The 24,076-nt window shown below is 42.7% G+C and overlaps 1 protein-coding gene across 1 annotated transcript in view; it reads left to right on the top strand.

Annotated features, from left to right (window-relative positions):
* The window catches only part of LOC132822149 (contactin-4-like), a 1,303,479-nt gene that overhangs the window by 1,183,144 nt on the left and 96,259 nt on the right, over nt 1-24,076 (top strand). The window contains exons 19-21 of the mRNA XM_060835221.1: nt 5,572-5,758; nt 6,372-6,484; nt 11,450-11,618. Of these exons, the coding sequence (XP_060691204.1) occupies nt 5,572-5,758; nt 6,372-6,484; nt 11,450-11,618 (469 nt within the window). The remainder of the gene's footprint in view (nt 1-5,571; nt 5,759-6,371; nt 6,485-11,449; nt 11,619-24,076) is intronic.

The following is a 24,076-nucleotide window of genomic DNA, read 5'->3' as shown; positions in this document are numbered from 1 at the left end:
ATAAGCATGTCCACCTCACAAGACAAGGATGATGTGCCCTGAAGCACTCCCACCCACTTTATATTTCCAGACTTTCCAATACTTTCCAGGCACTATGCTCCTGACTCACTCACTGGGGGATGATAACCATCTGGCAGGACTGTGCACGTTCACGGGTAGCTCCTGTACATATTTCCATCACAATCAAGTTTTTTCTTTCTCGCATTACAGGACAAGCTGGTGCACCGCAGATTAGTGAAGGCCTTTTGGATCTCCGGATCCTTGTCACTATTCTAGGATGCTGCTGTCCAACTGGTCAGTGAAGGCCAGGGCTTTGGGGAATTTTGGAATGGCGGAAGCCAATGAACAGCATTGTTATCTGCTTTTCTTAGAAATGCAGCCAGTATCTCTCATTTCTCCACAAATGGGTTTGTGGATCTTCAATTAACTCTCCTCTTTCACAGCTATAAGGGGAGGCAATAACCTAGTGGTATTATCACTGAATTGTTAATCCAGAGGCCCAGGCAATGTTCTGAGGGTTCAAATCCTGCTGTGGCAGATGGTGGAATTTGAATTCAATTAAGAATCTATATGTTGACCATGAAACTGTTGTCAATTTTCAGAAAAAAAACATTAAGTTCACGAATGCCCTTTAGGGAAGGAAACTGCCAACCTTACCTGGTCTGGCCTACATGTGACTCCAGATCCACAGCAATATGGTTGACTCTTAGCTGCCTTCTGGGCAATTTAGGATGGGCAATAAATGCTGGCCTAGCCAGTGGCGCCAACATTCTATGAGTGAATAATGGGCAGTGAAGTGGAACAGTGTACAGAGCCTTGTCAGCACCTCCACCTCTGAGTGTGAAATCTATGAAACTTCCAAGATTGCACTGGCATAGAGTTCACCTGCACCCTCACCAGCACAGAGACTGTCACCTTTCTGCATATCTTAGACAGAGTGGAGTCAAGCACACAATCAGATGAGCATATCACTAATGCAAGTGTGCAGTTGGTAGAGGAAGAAATGCCTGGGGTCTAAGATACTCATACGACTGCAATAGACCAGTCATCTATGGAGCCCAATGCAGAGGATGTGCCTTTATACTCAGCCATTGAAATTGCTCAACGTGCCGAGACAGACAGGGGAACATCAAGAGGATGCTGAGGGTCCTCATGAGATTGAAGCAAAGGATAGACAAGTTTGTTCATCTTCTGTCCATTGTGGATGCTCCAGCACACAGTTTCCTGGCTGCTTCCATGGAAAAGCGTGACCGCTGCCTCAGAAACTGAGGTTCTACAGTATGACTGTGTACCTAGACCCGCACGCCATCACAATACTCATGGGTAATCATCATTAATGAGAGGAGATCAAGACACCTCGAATTCCCTCTGGGTGCCCTTTGCTCCTCAAGGCTGGTGCCACAGGAAGCAGGAGAGATGGATGCTCCAGGAGTTTTATCACAGGACATTCTAGAAATCATAGAGTCAGAGAGATGTACAGCACGGATACAGACCCTTCGGTCCAACTTGTCCATGCTGACCAGATATCCCAAATAAATCTAGTCCCATTTGTCAGCACTTGGCCCATATTCCTCTAAATCCTTCCTATTCATATACCCATCCAGATGCCTTTTAACGGTTGCAATTATACCAGCCTCCACCACTTCCTCTGGCAACTCGTTTCATACATATACATGAACATGTTGTCCTTCAGGTCCATTTTAAATCTTTCCCTCTCATCTTAAACCTATACCCACCCCAGGAAAAGACCTTGTTTATTTACCCTATCCACGCCCCTCATAATTTTATAATCCTCTATTAGGTCTCCCTTCAACTTTCAGCACTCCAGGGAAAATAGCCCCAGCCTATTCAAACTCTCCCTATAGCACAAACACTCCAACCCTGGCAACATCATTGTAAATCAATTCTGAACAATTTCAAGTATCACAACATCTTTCCTAGAGCAGGAAAACCAGAATTGCGTGCAGTATTCTAGCAGTGGCCTAACCAATGTCCTATAGAGCTGCAATATAACCTTTGAACTCCTGTACTCAATGCTCTGACCAATAAAGGCAAGCATACCAAATGCCTTCTTCACTATCTTGTCTACTTGTTTCTCCACTTTCAAGGAGCTATGAACCTGCACTCCAAGGTCTCTTTGTTCAGCAACACTCCCATTACACTGACCATTAACTGTATAAGTCATGCCAAGATTTGCTTTTCCAATATGCAGTATCTCTCATTTATTTAAATTAAACTCCATCTTGGCCACTCCTTGGCCATATAATCAAGGTCCCATTGTACTTTGAGGTGCCCTGCTTATCCCATCTGCCCTCTGCTTACAGTAGGTCCTCCCTGCCATTTACCCGCAAGCCTTACCATCCTTCCTCTGTGTATCATTGGCAAACAGCCAGGATGCCAGACGTGCCATCATTGTGATAGTTGGTTAGTGCCAACAGGGGAGTTTCTGCATTGCATTTGCCTCCATTACTCACTGCATAGAGGAGAGATCATTAAATGACAATCAGGTCAGAATGTACTTTGGATCCATGATTTTTTTATGAGATCCCATTGGAACATGATAAAATTATATGTGAGAAAATACATTTTTAATCAACCTGTACAGTCATAGCATTAAAGACCTCTGGAACAAGTCAGCATTTGATCTTGCTGAGAAATTAGGACATGGCCAATGTTCTACATTGTAAGTTAGGAAGTTCAAATTAATCTTGGCAGGTTATGGCAAAATTGAGATGTAAATGTATGCAAGTAGGTTTCATCCATTCTCTGAAACCACAATCAGCCCACCAGTTGAAGCTAGGAGACCTTAATCGTTGAATGTTTACCTCAACGGTGAGAATCTGATTTTTGATGTCCTGCCCAATTAAGATCATTCATCTGCCACATGTACCGAGTAGGAACTGAGCTTGAAAGTCTAAAATCTGGGTAAGTCAATAAGCAACAACTATGAATCATTTCCAAATCCCATGAGCCAATCATTTTACAAGTCTGTACAGTAAATACATTTCCACTGCACCGTACCAGACTCCTGTATTGACGTTTTTGGGCGCAAATGTAGATTTCTCAGAGACACTGTTTGGTCAGTCCGGTATCCAATTGTACACTTGACCTGACAGAGATTCACATTTTAATGAATTATAAACTAATTATGCACCTACCTTTACCAATGTATCTCCCATATAAATTATACTATGTCATCCATTGTCTATTTTAATATTAAGAAAATGTAGGATTATGATAGTGTACGTTAATCTACCACAACAATTGCTTGTGGGTCATTTTGTATTTCTTCAGTTAAAGTTGAAAAGTGTGGCGTTGGAAAAGCACATGATGAAAGGCTTACCCCGAAACATCGACTTTCCTGTTCCTTGGAAGCTCCTGACTTGCTGTGCTTTTCCAGCATCACACTTTTCAACTCTGACTCTCCAGCATCAGCAGTCCTCATTTTCTCCTAATTTCTCCAGTTATGACACTTTATAAAGGCTCACCTCACTTCAAATTGGCCTAGCATCTAAACTTTTCAAATTAATTTTAAAATCGCCAGTTTGGACAAAGTTTGCTTTCTTCTAATCTAATTTCAGTTCCAAGATGGAACTTGTTGAGAGAAATTATTGGGCAAAATGTTCAAGTTTTGGGTTCACATGTTCTCTCAGTTACATGAAATGGAGAGATTCAAGCTTAATTTTGTGTAAGATCGTTAATTTTGAAAAAATGTCTATTTCATACAATAGAATCATAGAATCCCCACAGTGTGGAAATAGGCCCTTCAGCCCAACAAATCCACACCTACCCCTCCAAAGAGTAACCCACCCAGACCCATTCCCCTCCCCTATTATTCTACATTTATCCCTGACTAATGCACCTCAGCTGCATATCCCTGACCACTACAGGCAGTGTAGCGCGGCCAATTCACCTGACCTGCACATCTTTGGACTGTGGGAAGAAACCCATGCAGACACTGAGAGAATGTGCAAACTTCACACAAACAGGCTTCCATTTTCAAAAGTTTGTTACTTCTCCATAGCAGATGGACTGCACTCAGGGGTACAAAGAAATTTGCTGAAAATGGCAGGAAATGTTGAGACATACAGATTGAGTCACTGGCCTTTAAGTACCAGTTTCACCCAACACATTTATTCGACTCAGTTAGTCGTTATATTTCAGCTTGGAATATTTACATGGAAACAATGACTGATAGGACTCTAATCAGTTAGAACTACCACATGAAACTCACCATCTTAGCAATTTTTAACTATTGAAGAAGAGTTAAATCCCAACAAACACATCAGCAAGAACACCCAGAGCTCACCACTTCAGCTATCACTGAGGCAGGGAATTTCCAATGGCCACATAGTTCTTTCTGAAGTCGATGGAGGTTATACTTGGGGATCCTGTAGCAAACTCCAAAGGAATTGCCTGGTAAGTTGCAAGTTCTGCTCGAGTATTGCTCAATGCATGGAACACTTCTGAAGGTCTCCAAATAAACTGGAGAATTTGGAGGGCTCTCTTGCAGTTGGAGTAATAGTTACTCAGGAATAAGAACATAAGAATGTAAGAACGCAAGAACTAGGGGCAGGAGTAGGTCCTCTGGCCCATCGAGCCTGCTCCACTGTTCAGTAAGATCATGGCTGACCTTTCATGGACTCAGCTCCACTTACCCGCCTGCTCACCTTCTCCCTTAATTCCTTTACTGTTCAAAAATCTTTGCCTTAAAAATATTCAACATGGTAGCCTCAACTGCTTCACTGAGCAGGGAATTCCACAGATTCACAACTTTTTGGGTTGAGTTCCTCCTCAACTAAGTCCCAAATCTGCTCCCCCTTAATTTAAGGCTATGCCTCCAAGTTCTAGTTTCACCCCCTAGTGGAAACAACCTCCCTACTTCTATCCTATCTATTCCCTTCATAAAGGTTAGCCTACTAAATACTAGCCTAACTTGTAAGTATATACTGATCCACAATTTCCATAAGCTCTCACCTCCATCTTCCCTGGATCTCTTACATTTTCTCAAGCTCTGACCTGAGACAGCATCCTGTCAAAGCAACTGTAAAAGTGCCAGCCTTTAATGCTGGTCCTTTAAATTTCAGAATACAGCAACTGACTTCTATGATAAAGGAGATGTGGTTTAGATTCCCCAATTCTTCTTCACGACAAGGGACCTGTCAGAATGGAAGCGTGGCGCTGAAGGATCCTAAATCTCCAGTCAGAAATGCAAAGCTTTTTTAGTGTCTTAAAAAAAAGCAGTGAAGTGTCAATCTGAGTGAGATAGCCATTCCCCAGAAAACCAGGCCCCTGGTGTTTATAGATTACAGCATTTCATAGGTCACAGGTCATCTTTACTAATTTGTTTCACAATTGTTGTTTTATTAGATGAGTTGTGAATAATGGCAGAAGGCCATGTCAGTTGAACATGTTGATTGTGGTAATGGCTTCAGCTTTTGCAGCACCACCATCAGTTACTGGTGCAGTCTATTCAGTTATCTTTTGAACTTTTTGCTTTATGACAGGACGTTAAGCTGCTTCCGATTAATTCCTGTTGATTCCCTGATCTTTTTGTATTTTGTTATCAAGATATGGTACTGGGCAGACGATGAGAATGAAGAGACAGCAGATAAGCTGAGATCAAATGGAAACATTACTTCAGCGAGGGTCACGGGATTGAAGGGCAGTACACTTTATTACCTGATGGTTAAAGCATACAGCAGTGCTGGAACAGGACCCGCCAGCCCTCTAGTTAATGTCACAACCCGAAAACCACGTACGTATTACTTCAACACTGATACGTTTGTGAATGGATTTTCAAGTTGCGCCTCCCACACCCACTAAGATGAAAGGCAAAACCGTAAAAACCTGCAACTTGGTCACCTGAAGTGGTTGATATAAATTACGTTTTGGTGGCTGAATTTATGAAAATCGTCCTGACCAAGATGCTTTGGTGAACAGCAACCTCACATGTCAAGCAGCCCTGTTTGTACTTCAGTTTTACAGCATTTATTTTTGTAAAGAGGAAAATTACAAACCTGAGTTTAGGAACTAAAGGATGCAATCATGAATTTGCAATCATAATGCTCTTTTCAGCCCAAAGAGTTTCATTAATTTTATTTTGAAGTGTGGTTACTGCTGTGTGTGAGCAACGTTTCACAAGAATTGGATGGTTGAAAAACTAATTGATTGATGTTGGTGAGGTTGAATAAGGTTGATCGTCAGACAGAACTACTTATTTAATTTCAAATCGCAAATAGGGTATTGTGCATTAACCTCAGTTTTGTGTCACTGTGCTTTTGAATACAAGCATCTATTTAATGCAAAGCTCACTGCACATGTGCTTCTCTTTCACTGATATGTTGACACATTGTTTTGCTATCTCACAGCACCAAGTCAAGCACCTGGTAAAATCTGGTGGGAATCAGCCAGCTCTGGAGTTGTTTTAAACTGGGATCATGTCAAAGCAATGGAAAATGAATCAGAAGTGACAGGATATAAAGTAAGTAAAGAAAATAATTGAGAAGACTCCCAACTGACAGTTTGAAAGACAGAGTTTGTATCAGAAAGAGCATGCCTTTCCAAAGACACCTTAGGCGATGCTGAAAAAATGCCAAACCATCACAACCTAAGTTGTTCCCAAGATGGCAGTGCTGGCCAAGTAGATAGTGTTTGGGCTTCTGAGCTCCAGGTTGGCCACATCCTTCTGGTAAAAAGTGAGGTCTGCAGATGCTAGAGATCAGAGCTGAAAATGTGTTGCTGGTTAAAGCACAGCAGGTCAGGCAGCATCCAAGGAACAGGAAATTCGACGTTTTGGGCATTTGCCAGAAACGTCGAATTTTCTGTTCCTTGGATGCTGCCTGACCTGCTGTGCTTTAACCAGCAACACATTTTCAGCTCTGGCCACATCCTTCTTCCTCTTTCTTTGTTGTCTTCTTTTTTCTTCTTCATTTTCTTGTCGGCAGCGGAGTAGGTGTCATCGCGGAGGAGGCTGATGTGGGACTCGTGGTGAAGGCAGTGAAGTGGCGGCTGCAGCAGTGGCTTATGGTTGTGATAGGCCTGAAGTGGGTACTTCTAGCGATGGTGGTGAAGTGGCAATTGCAGCTTTGGCTGCATGATGGGCCCAGATTGGGACTCCCAGCAGTATTGGTGAAGCGAGGGCAGTGGAGCTAGGGACTCCTGGGGCATAGGCTGCATCCGGAACAGAGACTCAGTGTGGCCCGGAGACGGCAACAGCTTACAGAAATCCAGAGACCTTAGAAAATCCAGACCCATGTTTGACCGGAAGTACTGTAGATATTATTTCTTTTTTTTTTTGCCTAGATACTTTTCTATCACTTGAATAGAAGATGAAGCTCTATTCAAGTCTTTTTATTCATGTTGTGATCCAAAATGGCGCCAGATTATGGCAACAAAACAGTTGACACTGTATTTTCCCAAATACATATGACAATAAAATCATTTATTCAATCATTGTGCAAAAGTCATCAGTTTTATAAACTCCTAATGGAATGTTAATGTTGTAGATTGCCAACATAATTGCTCTTTATTCATTTTACTGTTTTGTCCACTTGTTACATTTTGAACAATTTAGGGATCAGCACCCTACATGACTTGTTACATATAACTTGACTGCATCTAGTTTCATAGAGTCATCGAGTCATCCAGCTTGGATAAAGACCCTTCGGTCCAACCAGTCCATGCTGAACATAATCTCAAGCTAAACTAGTCCCATCTGCCTGCACTTTACCCTTATCCCTGCAAACATTTCGTATTCATGTACTTATCTATATGTCTTTTTAATGTCGTACCTGTGCCTGGATTCACCACTTTTTTCTGAAATTTCATTCCACATACACACCACTCACTTAAAATAAAGTCCCTCATGGTTTTTTAAAAAATCTTTCCCCTCTCATCTTAAAAATATGTCCCTTAATCTTAAAAACTTACCTCAGGAAATAAGTCCTGCCTCTCATCTTATCTATACCCGTCATATTTTTATAAAGCTGTATAAGGTCATCTCTTGACCTCCTAGACTTGAGTGAAAAAAGTCCCAGTCAATCCAGCCTCTTCCCATCACTCAAATCCTCCATTTGCAGCAACATCCTGGTAAATCTCTTCAGAACACTCTCTAGCTTAATAATGTCTTTACCATAACAGAGTGACTCGAACTGGACCCAGTTTAAAAAAAAACTTGGAGAGAAATAAGGCAGTACTATCCATCTGAGCTGGTTAATTTATCATCAATTTAACTTTTCCCACCTGCATTGTACCCCACAGAGAGTCCAGTGTACTTAGGAAAAGTATTGTGGAGATTGAAATTCCATTCTTGCTTATTACAGCAAATGATTTTTCTAGTATGTAGTGTGCTTGTCTGATTGGCTTCAGCCCTTCGTGACCTAGCCCACGTTTGTCTTACTGTAAGACTTCACCTCCTCTATATTGGGGAGACAGGCCGCTTACTTGCGAAACGCTTCAGAACATCATCTATTGCATCCGCTGCACCCGATGTGGCCTCCTCTATATTGGGGAGACAGGCCGCTTACTTGCGGAATGCTTCAGAGAACACCTCTGGGCCGCCCGGACCAACCAACCCAACCACCCCGTGGCTCAACACTTTAACTCTCCCCTCCCACTCCACCGAGGACATGCAGGTCCTTGGACTCCTCCACCGGCAGAACATAACAACACGACGGCTGGAGGAGGAGCGCCTCATCTTCCGCCTGGGAACCCTCCAACCACAAGGTATGAATTCAGATTTCTCCAGTTTCCTCATTTCCCCTCCCCCCACCTTGTCTCAGTCGGTTCCCTCAACTCAGCACCGCCCACCTAACCTGCAATCTCCTTCCTGACCTCTCCGCCCCCACCCCACTCCAGCCTATCACCCTCACCTTGACCTCCTTCCACCTATCCCACCTCCATCGTCCCTCCTCCCTACCTTTTATCTTAGCCTGCTTGGCTACTCTCTCTCATTCCTGATGAAGGGCTTATGCTCGAAACGTCGAATTCCCTATTCCTGAGATGCTGCCTGGCCTGCTGTGCTTTGAGCAGCAACACATTTTCAGCAGCGCTCATTTTTATGACCAAGTTCAGGGTATTAACATTGATATAACCACAATCACATTACTGGAACAGAAGAATGTCAGGTTTTTCAGTTCAGCTTGTAATTAGCTCTGGGATTTTTAACTCAGGGCTCACAGGAGGTCTTTTAAGGGGTTTCCTGTGGCTCAATGTCTGTACTGTATAGGAAACCTGAGGTTGCAGGAACCAGGGTAGAGAGCGTCACATTCCACTGCTCAATGTAAGTGTGGTATCACTTTCGTAAACAGTCTCGCACAGTACATGAGATACTGGAAATTGTTGTATAACCCCCAGAAGTTCATGGTGACCGGTGTGTCATGTTGATTAAGAGATAGCATTTTGCACTGATCACATTCAGCTCATTATTAATGGCCAAGAAGTAAAGCAAGATCTGGTACTAACATCAATACCATCAATCTGACAGCACTTCGACCCATTCTAGTGATTTCTTTTCTAACCAACTTTAGAGCATTGTACTAACCAATAAAAGAAAAGTGACACTCTAAGAGTTACAGTACTTCTCTAACAACTCTGTGACAGTTTGCCACAAATGTTATTGATAGAAGGAACTTGCAATTTGGAATTGTTTTTGCACTTCCTTGAAATCAGGAATAAAAATAGATAATTCTACTAATACTGAACAAGTAAGATAACATCCATCAAACCACTATTTTTCCTTCCATTTTCCAAGTAAGTCAGAGTTGTAACAAATGCCTATACCTGTTAAAGTAAATAGATGGATAATTAATATCATAAATTTGATATAATCGATCTGTGCCATCAGTGTCCAGCACACTATAAGTAATTTCTCTGAGCTGATGACACTGGAGGAATGAATAACAATTTGCAGGCTGCTGATACATTTACAGTTTACTCTTTATACCAACGCTTTAACATTAATTTGAACACAAGTGATCATTCCATATGCAAATTAGCAAAGGTGTCTGACAACTGAGAAAAATCAGCCAACTCAGCTGTACACTGTACATGCTCACACCTTACACAAAGTAGCTGATCAAAATCTCTTATCATCTATTCAGGAACACTCTAAATACACAGGAAATTCAGGTAACTGTGGCAAGGTTTAATAACATCAGAAACCAACTAAAAATATGGTCAAATATAAATCAGTCCTGGCGCATGAACATGATTTCAAATTAGCAACATGCACAGGAAGTTTGAATCTCTCTGTTATGGTCGTGTTCAAGTCTCTGAAATCGTAAATGGTGAACAACAAACTGGTCAAAAACAGTGCCAAAAACTTGTAAGGTTGCATTTTATGATTTTTTTAAAATTTGAAGATAATTCATTTGAAGATCCATTCAAATTAGCAGACTGTTCTCCTGTTACTGTCTCCTGAAAAAGCATTTTGTCAATATTTGATAGTCACTTTGATGAAAACCTCAAAGTGGAACAATATCATGTGAATAGCATCAGATAGGCATAACTCCATCTGGTGCTTTTCAGCTAAAGTGTTCTTCATTCCCCAACTCCGAATTTTGGAACTTTGCTAATAATGAATCTAAGTAAGAGAAGCCAAAAAACATAAGTAATGGAGAGAATGGGACACTTGTGCCATTACAATTTCATGGGAGCTTCTGTCGTTCAAACTAAGGCACAATATGTGACACGGAAAATGAAGCAGCATCGGTATTTAACCAAGCTGTCTGTACTTAGAAACATTTATTGCTGATACTCGATGTCTAAATGTTAATGAACACAAAACTTACAAACACTTGTTTTTTAAATGTCAAGTTATGATAGTAGGAAGTTCTTTTCTTAAGTTTAAGGTGTATTAATGAAATGTTAAGAGTAAACTTGACCCAGAAACAAATTCACAAAACACCTGAAGTGATCCAGGGTGGCACTGAGTGCAAGATTTGATCTTAAAAAAAGGTCATTCCTGAATGTAAACATCCTTCATCTCAGCAAAAACAAAATTCGCCAAAATGTTTAAAACAATTGTGAACACTCTTGGTATGGTCTCAACTGTGACAGCTCCAAGAATTACAAACAGAAGAGCATTAATGTTAGTATTTTACAGATGAGATTTTATTTAAGGAGGGCTCTACATTATCACGACATTTCAAAAGATTTGGACTCTTGTTTCTGTTCTTGCTGTACCATTTTAGTGTTCACATCTCAGTGGGCCTTTGGTTTTCATATGATAGGACTCAGGCTCCAAATTAATGTAGCAAGTCTTGTTTAAGACTGTCAATGCAAACTCCTTCAAAATGTTAAAGATCTAAGTATGCATTTGATCTGTCTTTCTGCATGGTAAAGAGAAAATCTGAATGGCAAATATATCCTAGTTGTTCTTGGCTGTGTGTTAAATCCTTGGCTTAGCTTTATGAATAACTTTTGTGTCTGCTGTGTACTTTTACAGGTTTTATACAGAAATAACAGACAGAGCAGTACAAAGGTGATAGAAACCAACAATACATCAGTGGAGCTTCTACTCCCCGATGATGCTGATTACATCATTGAAGTGAAGACATTCAGTGACGGTGGTGACGGAATCAGTAGTGCTCAAATCAGAATCCCACGAATGTCATGTAAGTTATTTCTTTTTCAGATGATGCAGAATGTTTTGGTTTCGTGAAGATCAGATTTTGTTCTATCCAAACATGCTTTTCGTTCTATTACAAATTGATCGGCGTTGGTCTTCATTTTGGAACAATTATGTTCTGTGTGAAGGTGGGTTTGGGATTGTGTTGCAGAACTGTGACTTGAATTAACTCCAAAACAAATGGTAGTTCTCTGTTTGAAGTAAGTTTGGAAAGTCTAAACTCAGTTTTTAATGCAAAAGGTTAAAGTGAAGGAGAAGGTAATTGAAATGCTTAATGGGCCAATCAAGAGGATATATTTTAGATAGGCCTGATGTACTTTGTTTTTAATGCAGGCTGTGGGCTTTGTTAGTTCAGCCAGAATTTCATGTCCATCTCTAATTGTATTGGAATGATAATGGTTGGCTACTGTCTTGAATTGCTGCAGTCCATGTAGATATTGTCAGTGCAGATAGGAAGGGATTCCCAAGTTTTTGACCATGTGACTTAATGCTGTTAAGTGAGCTGAGCTTCGGAGGGAATTGAGGGTGCAAATTGAGATATATTCACCATAATCATTTCTTTGCTTTAGATATATGAATAGTTCCAAAGTTCCAGAGAATTGCAACTATCATTGTTTTGTTCAAAAAGATTGCATAGGTAAATTCAGCAACTTCAGGAATAGTCAGTTTAACTTCACTGGAAAACTTTTAGAATTGATAATCCAAAAATAAAATGAGCACTTACTTGGTAAGGAGTGGATTAATCATGGAAACCCCGGGTACAAATCATGTTTAAATGGATTGAATTTTTGGCAAGATAACAGTGACATTCCATCAGTTTAATGTAATCGAAGTGGTGATTTTCAACATATATTTGATAAGTTGCCGCATATTGGGCTTGCTAGTAATATTGAGGCTAATGGAATAAAAGAGGCAGTGGCAGTATGGTTCCATATGAAAGGAAAGATGAATGGAAACAGAGAGTTGTGGTGAATGGTTATTTTTCATTCTGGAGGGATAGTGGGAATCTCCAAATGTTACTACTTGATCAGTGCATTTTGTGATTTATACATATTAATGACCAACCTAAATATATTGGAAACTGCCCTTAATACTCAAAGGAGTTGAGAACATGGGTCAGCAGATTAGCATCTTTAGGTGACAAATGGACCACAGTATATTACAAGCCCTGCGGGATAAGTATCATCAGCTTCTTTCCCTGAAAGGCAGTAGTGAAGGACGATTATAATGAATGAACTATCCTTTTTAAGCAGTCCCTTGGGTTTGAGATGCTTCCATTGTGAGTTGATGGATTCTGAGATCACTGATAAATCCATTGCATGAGGTGCAAATCCTTGAAGGGTTGTGTAAATAAATTTTGGAGGTTTGTGTGGACTTTGCCTTTCTGTGTCCACAATGAAGTTGGTCGATGTCTTCAGAGCCTGCTTGAATGAAAATTCTCTACGTTAATTGGTCACGTATCAGAAATGTGCATAAGTCAGGTTATGTTTGATCGCTTCAGGAATGTTTGGTGCATAAAGCTAAAGCTTTTCCATTGCTCACGTGGGAATCACTTGTCCCCAACCAAGTTGTGAATGGAGCAATTCACTGGTATCAGGAAAATTAATTGAATGCCTTGCCCAGCAGAGCTGGTATTGAATGGTTAGTGCCCCGATGCAAGGCATGTTAGCCTTGGAAATGATGCTTCAAAAATTGTCCAACTTTCTTGCCAACTGCATTGGATGATATTGCAAAGGCTTGGGGTCCTTCTCAAATTTGTTGATGTAGGCTGTCCAAGTTTCCAAAGCATATAGGAGTATATGGATACTGCTGCCCAGTACACCATTACATTAGTCTGGGATTTAAGATTTTGGTCCTGATGTACTCTTTCTTCTGCTGATCAAAGGCTGAGTCTGGTGCTTTTGGAATGATGTTGAATTTGATCATCTATCTGCCTATTTCGGTGAAGTCTGGAACCAATCAAGGCTGTGTCATTGTGTCAATCATTCTCACCATCTGCCTTGCTGCAATACTGCGTCTCACTCTCACAAATAATCCACAGGCATGTAGATATTTTAAAGAACAAAGCACCTTCAATCCAAAACCAAAAACACTGCAATGTCAGATTTTCAGCTCCAGAATGCAGAATATGTATTATAAAGCTTAAGAAAAGGAAAGTGTATCTACAAAAAAGGAGGATAATGCAGTTTATTTTTATTCATTCAATCTTGTACATTGTACTTGCCCTTGAGATGAGTCTAGTGAGCAGCTTTCTGGAACTACTGCAGACCGTTTGATATTGTACAGCCTCTATGTCAAGAAGGACTTAGCTCCAGGATTTTGGCCCAGCAACTGAAGGAACAGCAATATATTTCCAATCCAGGCTGCTGAGTGGTTTGGAATGGAATTCCCATGTATCTGCTGCCCTAATCCTTCTATATGGAAGTGGTCATGGGTTTGGAAGGTGCTGTCTCAGGAGCCTTGGTGAATTTCTGCAGTGCATCTTGGACATTGCTCAGTAGCAGTTACATTAATCAATGGTAGTCTAGGAAATGAATGTTTGTAGTTGTGGTGTCAGTTGTATGGGCTGCTTTGTCCTCAATGGTGTCAAGCATCTTGAATGTTATTGGAGTTGCATTCATCCAGGCAAGCGAGGAATACTCCATCACACTCTCAACTTGTGCTTTGTGAATGGTGGAAAGTGAGTGATTTGCTACACAAATCCTACCCTCTGATCTGCTCTTTTAGCCATTGTACTCATATAGCTAGTCCAGTTCAGTTTCTGGTCAATGGTAAGCCTGACGATGTTGATAATGTAGGATGCAATGACGATAATGCAATTGATGTCAAGGTACAATGGCTAGATATTCTCTTGATGGAGATGTTTGCTGTTTGATATATGTGTGGCATGAATGTTACCTGCACACGTAGCAGCCCAATCTGGTCATGGTCCAGGTCTTGCTGCGTTAGATTTAGAGTCAGAGAGATGTACAGCATGGAAACCAACTCTTCGGTCCAACTCGTTTATGCGGACCAGATATCCTAAATTCATCTACTCCCATTTGCTAGCACTTGGCCCACAACCCTCTAAACCCTTCCTTTTCATATATCCATCCAAATGCCTTCTAAATGTTGCATTGTATCAGCCTCCACCTCTTCCTCTGGCAGCACCTTCCATGCACGCACCACCTTCTGTGTGAAAACTTTGCCTCTTACATCCCTTTTAAATCTTTCCCCTCTCACCTTAAACCTATGCACTCTAGTTTTGGACTCCCCTACACTGGGGAAAAGACCTTGACTATTCACCCCATCCATGCCCATCATGATTTTATAAACTTCAGTGAGGTCACCCCTCAGTCTCTGACAGTCCTGCGAAGATAACCCCAGCCTATTCAGCCTCTCCCTATTGCTCAAACCTTCCAACCCTGGCAACATCATTGTAAATAATTTCTCAACCCTTTCAACTTTCACAACATCCTTCCTGCAACAATGAGACTAGAATTGCATGCAGTATTCCAAAGTGGCCTTCCAACTCCTATATAGTTAATGCTATAACCAATAAAGCCAAGCATACCAAGTGTGTCCTTTACTACCCTTTCTACCTGGGACTCCACTTTTAACTTGAATTTGGTAAGCTGCACTATTTAAGGAGTCACACATGATAGCGAGTTTTGATAAGATTTGTAGCTCAGGTTGAGGTTTTGGACGTAGACGTGTTGGCTGAGCTGGAAGATTCATTTTCAGACGTTTCGTCACCATGCTCGGTAATATCTTCAGTAAGCCTCCAGACAAAGCATTGCTGGTGATTCCTGCCTTCTATTTATATGTTTGGGTTTCTTTGGGTTGGTGATGTCATTTCCTATGATGATTTCATTTCCTGTACTTTTTCTCAGGGGGTGGTAAATCGGGTCCAAGTCAATGTGTTTGTTAATAGAGTTCCAGTTGGAATGCATGCTTCTAGGAATTCTTGTACATGTCTCATATACAAGCAAAATATCATCATGTAATTCAGGATGTTCCTTATAATTGATTGTTAAATTATGTAATTATTTTATTAAAATGTCCACTTTTAAAATGCAAATTTAGGATGCAGTTCCATTTCTCAAAAATAAGAATACCAATATTTGAATTTTGAGTGGGCATCATTGCTTTTATACTGATACCATTGTATTGTGCTTCCGGTTGAAAGGACATGCTGACCATACCTCAGGAGCATGAACCATATTGAGAGGAAGTATTGACCATATCTTCCAATCTTAGGAACATGAACCATATTGAGAGGAAGTATTGACCATATCTTCCAATCTCAGGAGCATGAACCATATTGAGAGAGCCAACAGCATTGCTTTATTTAGAGAACTAGAAATTTGCAGTTTACTGGAAATTGCTCCATCCAAGACCAATTTGATGGCTGACTGGGACTTCCCAGTATGAGAATGTAAGCTGTTTGCCAGCTGACACATTTTGCTTAGAGGTGGCCACAAGCTGGAGCACAACTTTTACATCAGGAGGAGTGTCAAAGTTCTCCGCATTCCCAGCTGCACTCATCCCCCTCATCTGTCCCAAATCCTGGTCTTGCACACTCCACCTCACTATACTCTGCAATCCCTGCATGCATCTGCATCTGGCAACAGGAGGACTGAAGAGCCGAGGGTGTGGGGAGAAGAGGAGATAGTGGTGAGCAGAAGGGAGTAGGCTAGAATTGAAAACTGAATGAAGAAACTCTTACGGGCACCTAAAATATGAGTAAACATCAAAAGTAAAATCTAGCAAAACACTGGAGCTCTGTTGAATCTCAAAGGGCATACTTTCCTCAAAAGATCTCAAAGTAAGTAGGACTTCACTACATCCTCCATTTGCTTGTAGCTCTGTCACATTCCTTCAAGGATTGCTCAATGCTGCAGAAAAGTTATGAAAAGCTCCAACACAAAACGCTCATTCTATATTTTCAAATGCCAGATTGTAAAATTAGCTTTTGAGTGTGCTGTTGACCAGAGATGGTGTTCTATTGAGTGAATGATTTCTGCCATTGTTTCTTCAGACAGGAGTAAGACAAACCAAAACAGAATATTTTAAAAGTGCTACTTTTATTGAATTTAAACATGTAGCAAGAGAACTGTTTTAATAAAGTTCAGCACTGTTATGCAAGATCTTGTCAAATGTGTGAATGTAAGGTGCTGTCGCCCATGAAGGACCATAGGCATTTCTGTCCATTAAAGGTTATGTGTAGCTTGAGGGTAAGTACTGTACAAGCATGGGTAAAATAAAGAGGCAGTCCTAGGTGAATTCCAGACAGTAGGGGAATTCAACCCATGCTATTGTATCTGTACTGTGCACAAAATTGTAGCCATCTTGTCAACTGAGCTAACCCCACTACCGCTTGCTAAATGTCAGCATAGTTTAATGGAATATCTGTTCAATTTTTAGCCGAACAGAATGAAAGCTCAGCTGTTTTAAATAAATGCTTCTCTCACATAGCTGACCATTTGTCCCTTGGCCCATTTATGGACATCTTTGCAATACATTGCCTTAGCAGCGAAGAATGTCAGTAATACCTAATTGAATTGAAGGTTTACTTGCAATTGCGAATTGTTACGAATTTCTTGGATGATGTGGCGGTAATTGCATGCTGAACTGCTGTCATGTGCTGTGTGTCACATCATGATGGGTATTTTCAATTCTTGGCAAAAAGGCAGATTTCTGACAAACAGCATCACCTGAAACAAGAACATATAAAATTGCTGCTGACGTGCCACTATGCATTTAAAAAAAAACGGAATTGTCAACAGTCTACAATACTAAATAAAAATCTGACCTCAAAAGAAATATTGAAATATATCGTATGGATGCATGTGTATCTTCCCAGATATGGAATATTTCCATATCTGGGAAGATACACATGCATCCATACGATATATTTCAATATATATGGAATATTTCAATAGATATGGAATATTTCCATATCTAATTATCAGGTATGTTTTAGAATAGAATTGTTTTATCGACAATTCTAAGGACATGTGTTAGGCCCTGTAGGACTGAGATGAGGAAAACTCTCTTCACTCAGAGAATGGTGAGCCTGTGGAATTCACTGTCACAGAACGTATTTGAGGCTAGAACAGTAAATGTTTTCTACGTGGAGATCTAGGTCTTTGGGATCAAAGGATATGGCACAAAAGCAGGAACGGGGCATTGACTAAGTGATCTGCCAAGATCATATTGGTTACCAGAGCAGGCTCGAAGGGCTGATTGGCCTAATCCTGTTCCTATTTCTTTGTTTCTATTGATATGGAAGTTCTGTTAAAAGTTAGCAACATCAATTTGTTCTAAATGCAATCAAAATAATCCAAAGTATCATTTATATTTTCCTGTAACATTGCTTTTGTACTTGTTTAAAATCTGCACATTTCTCTAGTATACCTTAAATTGTGCAAGATTCAGTCGTATGGGAAGGGTTGTATTCACAATCTAATCTGTGATGGACATATTTGTCTTGTTTACTTTAAAAACATACTTCTGGAATTGAGTCAAAAATCTTCAAGGTTTGACAAAATAACAAAAATGCAGTGTGTCTTTATTATCTTGCCAAACTCACGCTGAGCTCGACAGCTAACAGGCTTGATCTCATCCTTTAGCCATTCATCTTACCTTCAGTTTACAAGAATAGTACGTACGCACGACTGAATCTGAGATGAAAATAAAATGTCCAGCCTGTTCTTAATGTACTCCACCTTGGGTGAGCTTATATTCTTGGTTGATAAATGCTTGATCTGAGGCAGCTGTGCACTAATCAGAGGGTGACAGATGACAGGCAAGGGCTAGTTACTCCAAGGCAAGCAAACCTCAGGCTGTTCATATTCACTCATGCTCTCCAACATTTCTCATAGGCAATAAACTCAGTTTGTAAAACAGAGTCAAAGTTAATTTAATTCTTTGCTGCTATTCTAGTAAATGACCTGCTAGTGTGAATTGCTGTATCCTTAAACTATTATATTGCTATGTTGGGCATAATGAATGGATATTACGCATTGTATTGTAAAACTATATAAAGTGTATTCTGATTCAGTTTATACCAAATAATGATAGTGGAATTAGATCTTTAAAAATAAAAGCATGAAGGAGGAGGGAGATGGGTTGAGTAGAATTAGTATAAAAATTATAAATTTACCCTGCCAACTTCCGTTTTACAGTTGTGAATCACTGCACAGCTTGAAACGGTGGCTCAGTGGTTAGCACTGCTACCTCACAGCACCAGGGACCCAGGTTTGATTCCAGCCTTGCGTGACTGTCCATGTGAAGTTTGCACATTCTGCCCGTGTCTGTGTGGGTTTCCTCCAAGTGCTCCAGTTTCCTCCCACAGTCCAAAGACGTGCAGGTCAGGTGAATTGACCATGCTAACTTGCCCATAGAGTTAGGTGCATTAGTCAGAGGGAAATGGGTCTGGGTGGGTTACTCTTCGAAGGGTCAGTGTGGACTTGCTAGGCCGAAGGGTCTGTTTCCACACTGTAGGGAATCTAATCTAATCATTCAATTTTCGGGAGCATTGTTCTTAACATGTACATCAAATGATTAAAATGAATGCAGAGATCCTGTTAGTAGCTTCAGCCAAGTTTGATTGCAATGTTGAACCTATGCTCTCTACATAGCAGTAAATATGAAGAATCCCCATAAACATGATTTTGATATTATTCTTCAGGAACCAGCTCTTCTTCAGAAGGTATCAACATAATTTGAGCCACAACTGGGGTGGTACGGTGGCTCAGTGGTTAGCACTGCTGCCTCACAGCACCAGCGACTCAGGTTCAATTCCAGCTTCGGGTGACTGTGTGGAGTTTGCACAGACTCCCTGTGTCAGTGTGGGTTTCCTCCAGGTGCTCTGGTTTCCTCCCACAATCCAAAGATGCCCTTAGTATTAGGTGCATTAGTCGGAGGTCTGGGTGGGTTACTTTTCAGAAGGTCAGTGTGGACTTGTTGAGTTGCACGGCCTGTTTCCACACTGTAGGGAGGCTAATTGAATCTAAACACTGTTCTGCATTCTCCCTTCCCACACCATATTCAACCTCTCTGAAGCCAGACCTACCCGTAAAATAGATGGAAGGAGTTGACGTTCTCTTGGAAGTTTTTACATTTCTGATGTTCTCAAGCATTGTAAACAATATAAATGCAGGAATTCATGATTGGGATGTAGCTTGCCAACAGATAAATATGATGTTACACAAGTTGTACATTGTTATTTAATGACATATTGAAAGGTGTCCAGAAATAATTTTATCAAATAGGCATTAAACAACATTGGAATTATGATATGATCAATATATTACAGAATTATGGATTAGTGGTGCTGGAAAAGCACAGCAGTTCAGGCAGCATCCGAGGAGCAATAAAATTGACGTTTCGGGCAAAAGCCCTTCATCAGGAATACAGGCAGAGTGCCTGAAGGGTGGAGAGATAAATGAGAGGAGGGTGGGGGTGGAGAGAAGGTAGCATAGAGTACAATAGGTGAGTGGGGGGATGGGGATGAAGGTGATAGGTCAGAGAGGAGGGTGGGGTGGATAGGTGGAAAAGAAGATAGGCAGGTAGGACAAGTCATGAGGACAGTGCTGAGCTGGAAGTTTGGAACTCGGGCGAGGTGGGGGAAGGGGAAGTGAGGAAACTGTTGAAGTCCACATTGATGCCCTGGGGTTGAAATGTTCCAAGGTGGAAGATGAGGCGTTCTTCCTCCAGGCATCGGGTGGTGAGGGAGCAGCGGTGAAGGACGCCAAAGACCTCCATGTCCTCGGCAGAGTGGGAGGGGGAGTTGAGATATTGGGCCACAGGGTGGTGTGGTTGAGATGTTCCCTAAAGCGCTCTGCTAGGAGGTGTCCCGTCTCCTCAGTGTAGAGGAGACTGCATCGGGAGCAACAGATACAATAAATGATATTGGTGGATGTGCAGGTAAAACTTTGATGGATGTGGAAGGCTCCTTTAGGGCCTTAGATGGAGGTGAGCGAGGAGGTGTGGGCGCAGGTTTTGTGATTCCTGCGTTGGCAGGGGAAGGTGCCAGGACGGGAGGATGGGTTGTTGTGGGGCGTGGACCTAAACCAGATAGACACGGAGGGAACGGTCTTTGCGGAAGGCAGAAAGTGGTGGGGAGGGAAATATATCCCTGGTGGTGGGGTCTGTTTGGAGGTGGCGGAAATGTCGGCGGATGATTTGGTTTATGCGAAGGTTGGTAGGGTGGAAGGTGAGCACTGGGGGGTTCTGTCCTTGTTACGGTTGGAGGGGTGGGGTCTGAGGGCGGAGGTGTGGGATGTGGACGAGATGCGTTGGAGGGCATCTTTAACCACGTGAGAAGGGAAATTGCGGTCTGTAAAGAAGGAGGCCATCTGGTGTGTTCTGTGGTGGGACTGATCCTCCTAGGAGCAGATACGGAGGAGGCGGAGGAATTGGGAATACCTGAGGTTGAAATTCCAAGGCGGAAGATGAGGTATTCTTCCTTCAGGCGTCGGGTGGTGAGGGAGCGGCGGTGAAGGAGGCCCAGGACCTCCATGTCCTTGGCAGAGTGGGAGGGGGAGTTGAAATGTTGGGTATTTTTGCAGGAGGCAGGGTGGGAAGAGGTGTAATCCAGGTAGCTGTGGGAGTCGGTGGGTTTGTAAAAAGTGTCAGTGTCAAGTCGGTCATCATTAATGGAGATGGAGAGGTCCAGGAAGAGGAGGGAGGTATCAGAGATGGTCCAGGTAAATTTAAGGTCAGGGTGGAATGTATTGGTGAAGGTGATGAATTGCTCAACCTCCTCGTGGGAGCACGAGGTGGCGCCAATGCAGTCATCAATGTAGCAGAGGAAGAGATGGGGAGTGGTGCCGGTGTAATTATGGAAGATGGACTGTTCTACGTAGCCACAAATAGACAGGCATAGCTGGGGCCCATATGGGTGCACATGGCTTCCCCTTTGGTCTGGAGGAAGTGGGAGGATTTGAAGGGGAAATTGTTAAGGATGAGGACCAGTTCGGCCAAACGAATGAGCGTGTCGGTGGAAGGGTACTGTTGGGGATGTTGGGATAGAAAGAAACGGAGGGCTTGGAGGCCCTGGTCATGGTGGATGGAGGTGTAGAAGGACTGGATATCCATGGTGAAGATGAGGCATTGGGGGCCGGGAAAGCGGAAGTCTTGGAGGAGGTGGACGGTGTGGGTGGTGTCTCGAACATATGTGAGGAGTTCCTGAACTAGGGGGGATAGGACAGTGTCAAGGTAGGTAAAGATGAGTTCACTGGGGCAGGAGCATGCTGACAATGGGTGGGCCAGGATGGTCAGGCTTGTGGATCTTGGGAAGGAGGTAGAACCGGGCAGTGTGGGGTTCCCACGCTATGAGGTTGGAAGCTGTGGGTGGGAGAACTCCTGAGGTGATGTGATTCTGTATGGTCTGGGAGATTATGGTTTGGTGATGAGGGTGTGGTCATGGTCGAGGGGGCGGTAGGAGGAGGTATCCTCAAGTTGGCGTCTGGCTTCAGCATTGTAGAGATCAGTGCGCCAGACTACCACTGCGTGCCCTTAATCTGCTGGTTTGATGGTGAGGTTGGGATACCAGCAGAGGGATTAGAGAGCTGCGCATTGTGAGGGTGAGAGGTTGGAGTGAGGGATGGGGGTAGACAGGTTGAGGCGGTTAATGTCCCGGCAGCAGTTGGAAATGAAGAGGTCGAGGACAGGTAATAGGCCAGTGTGGGGTGTCCAGGTGGATGCAGTGTGTTGGAGGCGGGCGAAGGAGTCCACGGAAGGTGTGCGGGAGTCCTGATTGTGAAAGTAAGCACGGACGCGGCGGAAGAAGTGTTCGACGTCACGGCGTGTATTAAATTCATTGATGCGTGGGCAGAGGGGGATGAAGGTGAGTCCTTTGAGGACTGATCGTTCGTTCTCAGTGAGGGGGAGGTCTGGAGGGATGGTGAAAACTCGGCAGGGCTGGGAGCTGGGATCTGGTGTGGGTGTGGAGCTGGGAGTAGGGGCAGAGCCTGTAACTGGAGTGGGTGTGATGGTGGGGGGAATGGGGGTAGAATCATGAGCAGGGGTGGTGTTCCCCTCAGGGTTCTGGGGGGCTCGGATGGCGACAGTGGGATCTGTGGGGGGCACGTCAGCAGAATGCAGGTGAGTGGCGTTGGTGGGGACGGACGCCGTGACGTCGAACACTTCTTCCGCCTCCGAGCTTACTTTCACAATCAAGACTCCCGCCCACCTTCCGAGGACCCCTTCGCCCACCTCCAACACACTCCATCCACCTGGACACCCCGTGCTGGCCTATTACCTGCCCTCGACCTCTTCATTTCCAACTTCCCATTGTTACAATTAACCGGAGAATGCAACTTTACAAACAAAGGTTTTGTGACTTACACATGAAAGAAGTGAAACTATCATAATATTCTCACAGATGAAAGCCTCAACAAACAATTAAGGTATTATTCAATGTATAATTTCAGTTACATCACACTGTAAACTTTTGCTATGAATTCTGTGTCTGACAATTGTGTCCTGCACAACCACCTGATGAGGGAGTGGCACTCCGAAAGCTAATGTGCTTCCAAACAAACCTGTTGGACTGTAGCCTGGTGTTGTATGATTTTTGACTATTATCCCATGAAGACTAATTATTAAATTTAGTGATCTCAGACTAAGCCCCACTCTCTGCAACTGGATACTCATTTTCCTGCTGAAAATGTGTTGCTGGAAAAGCGCAGCAGGTCAGGCAGCATCCAAAGAGCAGGAGAATCAACGTTTCGGGCATGAGCCCTTCTTCAGGAACCTTCCTGAAGAAGGGCTCATGCCCGAAACATCGATTCTCCTGCTCTTTGGATGCTGCCTGACCTGCTGCGCTTTTCCAGCATTCTTGAAGAAGGGCTCATGCCCGAAACGTCGATTCTCCTGCTCTTTGGATGCTGCCTGACCTGCTGCGCTTTTCCAGCAACACATCTTCAGCTCTGATCTCCAGCATCTGCAGTTCTCACTTCCTCCTACTCAGTTTCCTGACCCACAATCGGTGAAGATTAGGGGCAATATTTCATCCTCATGAACACTCAACACTGGAGCCCTCCAGGAGTGTGTACTCAGCCCTCTACTGTACTCACTGTATACCCATGACTGCATTGCCAAATACCAGACTAATGCCATTTACATGTTTGCTGATGACACCACCTTAGTAGGTCAAATCTCTGGCGATGAAACAGGCTACAGACGGGAGGTGGAAGACCTGGTAGAATGGTGCACTCAAAACAACCTAGCTCTCAATGCCGGCAAAACCAAGGAACTCATTATTGACTTTCAGCGGTATGTTACTCATGCCCCCCTACACATTAGCAGCACAGAGGTGGAACGAGTGGAGAGTGTCAAGCTCTGGGAGTGGTCATCCAAAACAAGCTTTCTTTGACTCTTCATATGAACAGAGTCAAGATTAGAGTGGAGCTGGCAAAGCACAACAGATGAGGCAGCATCCAAGGAGCAGGA

Source organism: Hemiscyllium ocellatum, chromosome 14, assembly GCF_020745735.1.
Source record: "Hemiscyllium ocellatum isolate sHemOce1 chromosome 14, sHemOce1.pat.X.cur, whole genome shotgun sequence".
In the NCBI taxonomy this organism is placed as follows: domain Eukaryota; kingdom Metazoa; phylum Chordata; class Chondrichthyes; order Orectolobiformes; family Hemiscylliidae; genus Hemiscyllium; species Hemiscyllium ocellatum.
The sequence above is the reverse complement of the archived record's forward strand: the minus strand, read 5'-3'. Positions and strand labels throughout refer to the sequence as shown.